At 43.0% G+C, this 3,532-nt stretch overlaps 1 protein-coding gene across 1 annotated transcript; it reads left to right on the top strand.

Annotated features, from left to right (window-relative positions):
- Window positions 256-1,281, top strand: LOC102168592 (olfactory receptor 10J1-like). Its single transcript, XM_005677254.2, has one exon. The coding sequence runs from the start codon at window positions 349-351 to the stop codon at window positions 1,279-1,281; it is 933 nt and encodes a 310-aa protein (XP_005677311.1). The 5' UTR covers window positions 256-348.

Raw genomic sequence — 3,532 nt, 5'->3', positions numbered from 1 at the left:
GTAATCCAAAGAAAATCTTTCCAAATTTAACTACACATTCCCTATTTCTCCAGCCTCCATTTTTCCCAACATCTGTTTCTAACACACCAGGAAATCTTTTCCACATTTGACCCAGCCTTTCTTCCTTCTATCTCATCCCATCTCCATTCATTCTTTTGTATAAGCCTCCATATGTGAAACTGTTTCCTGATTGTGTTTTTCTATCTTTTAGGTGAACAGCAGACCCCAGTAACCAGGCATCCATCAGCAGCAGATCCTAATTATTTCCTTGCCTTTGTGTTCTCCTGCTCAGAGCGCTGGGCACTGATGTGTCCTGACTGCTTGTCCTAAGTCTCCTGGAATTTATCGATGAAGACAGAGAACCACACAGGGGTGAGGGAATTTATTTTCCAGGGTTTTACCAGTTTTCATGAACATAAGCTCACCCTCTTTGTGATTTTCCTTACCTTGTACCTTTTGACCTTGTCTGGCAATGTCATCATTGTGACAATTATCAGCATTGATCGACACCTTCACACCCCCATGTACTTCTTCCTTACTGTGCTTTCCACTTCAGAGACTTTGTACACATTGGTCATTGTACCTCGGATGCTGTCCAGTCTCGCAGGTCTGAGCCAACCCATCTCCTTGGCTGGCTGTGCCACCCAGATGTTCTTTTTTATCACTTTGGCCATCAACAACTGCTTTCTGCTCACAGCGATGGGATATGACCGCTATGTGGCCATCTGCAACCCCTTGAGGTACATGATCATCATGAATAAGAGGGTGTGTGCCCAGCTGGTATGGGGGGCCTGCAGCATTGGGTTGTTTGTGGCCACAATTCAGATTTCCTCTGTGTTCAGGCTGCCCTTTTGTTACAGAAAGGTGGCCCATTATTTCTGTGATATCCGCCCAGTTATGAAACTCTCCTGTGCCAACACCACTATACACGACATAATTAATTTCCTTGTCAGCTCACTCGTCATTGTGGTGCCCATGGTTTTGGTCTTCATCTCGTATATCCCCATCATCTCCACCATCCTCAAGATTGCTTCTGCTGAGGGCCGGAAGAAGGCTTTTGCAACCTGTGCCTCCCATCTCACGGTGGTCATTGTCCATTATGGCTGTGCCTCTATCGCCTACCTCAAGCCCAAGTCAGAGAACATGAGGGATCAGGACCAGCTGATTTCAGTGACTTACACAGTTTTCACTCCTCTCCTTAATCCTGTGGTGTACACTCTAAGGAACAAAGAGGTCAAGGATGCCCTTTGCCGTGCTATTGGCAAAAAAACCCTTGCTTAGAATCTTTGGTAGTTTGATATATAGCCTGTCATATTCTGGGTATTTTTGCAATCACACACACACAAAATTGATCCTATCATTCTTCCTTTACCTAGACAGAGTTGCACAATTTGGTGACAAGCCTGAATTAAAGAATTAAGAGTTTCCCTGACTTGAGTTTTGTTTTTAACATCATTCTCCTATACTCTCTGTTCATCTGAGAGGTTACCACCAGGGACATGGTCAGGGGCTGCTCACCAGGTAGAAAGCTGGTAGGGAATAATAAGCAAGAGGGTGGCTGATTGTTTCCACTTTGTTAATGGCAGAAAAGTGGGCTGTGTAACACCGGTTTGAAGCAATGGGTTGAAAGATCAACTAAAATGTCAAGTAGATATTAAGCTCTAAAGCCTTAGAGAGAGTGTGATCAGTGAACAGGATGTGTTGAAAGCACAGTCAAAACCACCTTTCTTACTTATCATCACTTTTTCTTTTGACAGTGGAAGAGTAACATTCCAGAAGAAATATTATCAGCCTACCTTGGAGACCCATGACATTTCCCCCTCAATTTTGTTGAAGCTCACATTGGGACTAGTTTTGTGTATTTATATGTTAATATAAAGTAACAAAAGATGGTAATGATGACCCTATGTGCAAGACAACAAGAAAGACATAAAGAACAGACTTTTGGACCCTTTGGGAGAATCCAGGGGTGGGATGATTTGAGAGAAGAGCATTGAAACATGTATATTACCATATATGAAATAGATGACCAGTCCAAGTTCGATGCGTGAAACAGGGCACTCAATACTGGTGCCCTGGGATGACCCAGAGGGTCATAGACTGATGCGATGGGGAAGGAGGTGGGAGGGGGTTTGGGACAGGGGGACACATGTACACCCATGGCTGACATGTCAATGTCTGGCAAAACCCACCATAATATTGTGAAGTAATTAACCTCCAATTAAAATAAATTAATTAAAAAAATAAAAGGGTTCACTAAGGACTATAGCATTATCTTGACCAAAACATATTCTCTAGGTCTGACCCAGACTTTTGTGGGGAGAAAAAAATTTTTTCAGAAAATTAACAAAAACAAAAAAGTAACGTCACACCCAGCAGCTGAATTTCACTGGAGTTACGCATGCTTTCTCTGGGAGTAACATGTATGCTATATTGTATTCACAAGTGTAGGGATATCTGAAGATCTGTTTTGAAATTAAATTTGATAAGGGACTTCCCTGATGGTCGGTTGGTTAGGACTTCACGATTCTACTGCCAGGAACCTGGGTTTGATCCCTGGTTGGGGAAGCAACATCCTGCAAACTGTGTGGTACAGCCAAAGGAGAAATAGAAAGAAGTTAAATTTATTAATACCAGCTAACTCTGGCTGCCTTAAATCTGGAAATTAGTCCATGATTTTCATTCATCTTTACATGGAGCCCAGGGTGATACCTGGGTCTTGCCTTTGCCCTATTCATTTCTACACTGATGAACTTGTTTTCTGTGAACTGCTGGGTACCTCATTTAAACTCTGAGATCAAACACTTGTCTAAACAAGAGTCTGGGAGTCTTATTGTTATTGCCAATGTCTTCCAGTCCATAAAGGGCTGATATTAAAAGGAAAAAAAAAATTAATCCATGTCATCCACCCACCATCTCTCTTCTTCTTGAGGGCAGTCAAAGTGTCCCTTTCGTGGATGTACTGAAAGTGCCTGTCAAAGGACTTGGGAATCCCTAATGGTACCAGAGCCAAGAAGGGAAGTCTTCATGTTCGTGGGACATTATCTGAAAGAATAAAAGCTTTACCTCCCCAGAGCAACTGCCTGCAGGAGAGTGAATGAGAAGAGGGGTCTTCAAGGCAATTAATCCTTGCCTTCATTCATGTTCCCTGAGAACACCTCTGAATCCTTCCTGGGCTAGGTTCAAGGGAAACACTCACAACCTTGCTTCTGAGACAGCCCGATTTGAAATTGTCTCTTCAGCAGTCCTGCTCATGAGAGCAACCCTTTCCTGAAAGGCCCCTCCCAGTGGTCACATCATTTTTATAGACTGATGAACTTTTTGCACTCAGAACCCCCGTGAGACCTCCCAGAACTGTCCAGGGCTCTAGAAGATTGACACGCATACTGAAAGCCATGTGTTCCCTGGAGTTCCTATAGCTTGACACTGCAGAAAATGTTGCAATGTTTGCAACAACAAAGACTATACTAAAGGTCTACCTGACCCTTGTGTCTTTAATGTAGTTTACACCATCTTAACAGAGCCAGAAAAA

This window comes from Capra hircus, chromosome 3 (genome assembly GCF_001704415.2).
Source record: "Capra hircus breed San Clemente chromosome 3, ASM170441v1, whole genome shotgun sequence".
Classification (NCBI taxonomy): domain Eukaryota; kingdom Metazoa; phylum Chordata; class Mammalia; order Artiodactyla; family Bovidae; genus Capra; species Capra hircus.
The sequence above is the reverse complement of the archived record's forward strand: the minus strand, read 5'-3'. Positions and strand labels throughout refer to the sequence as shown.

What these genes read in the sequence shown, in the direction of transcription:
- LOC102168592 (XM_005677254.2), top strand. Translation starts at nt 349, where the DNA reads ATGAAGACAGAGAACCACACAGGGGTGAGGGAATTTATTTTCCAGGGT.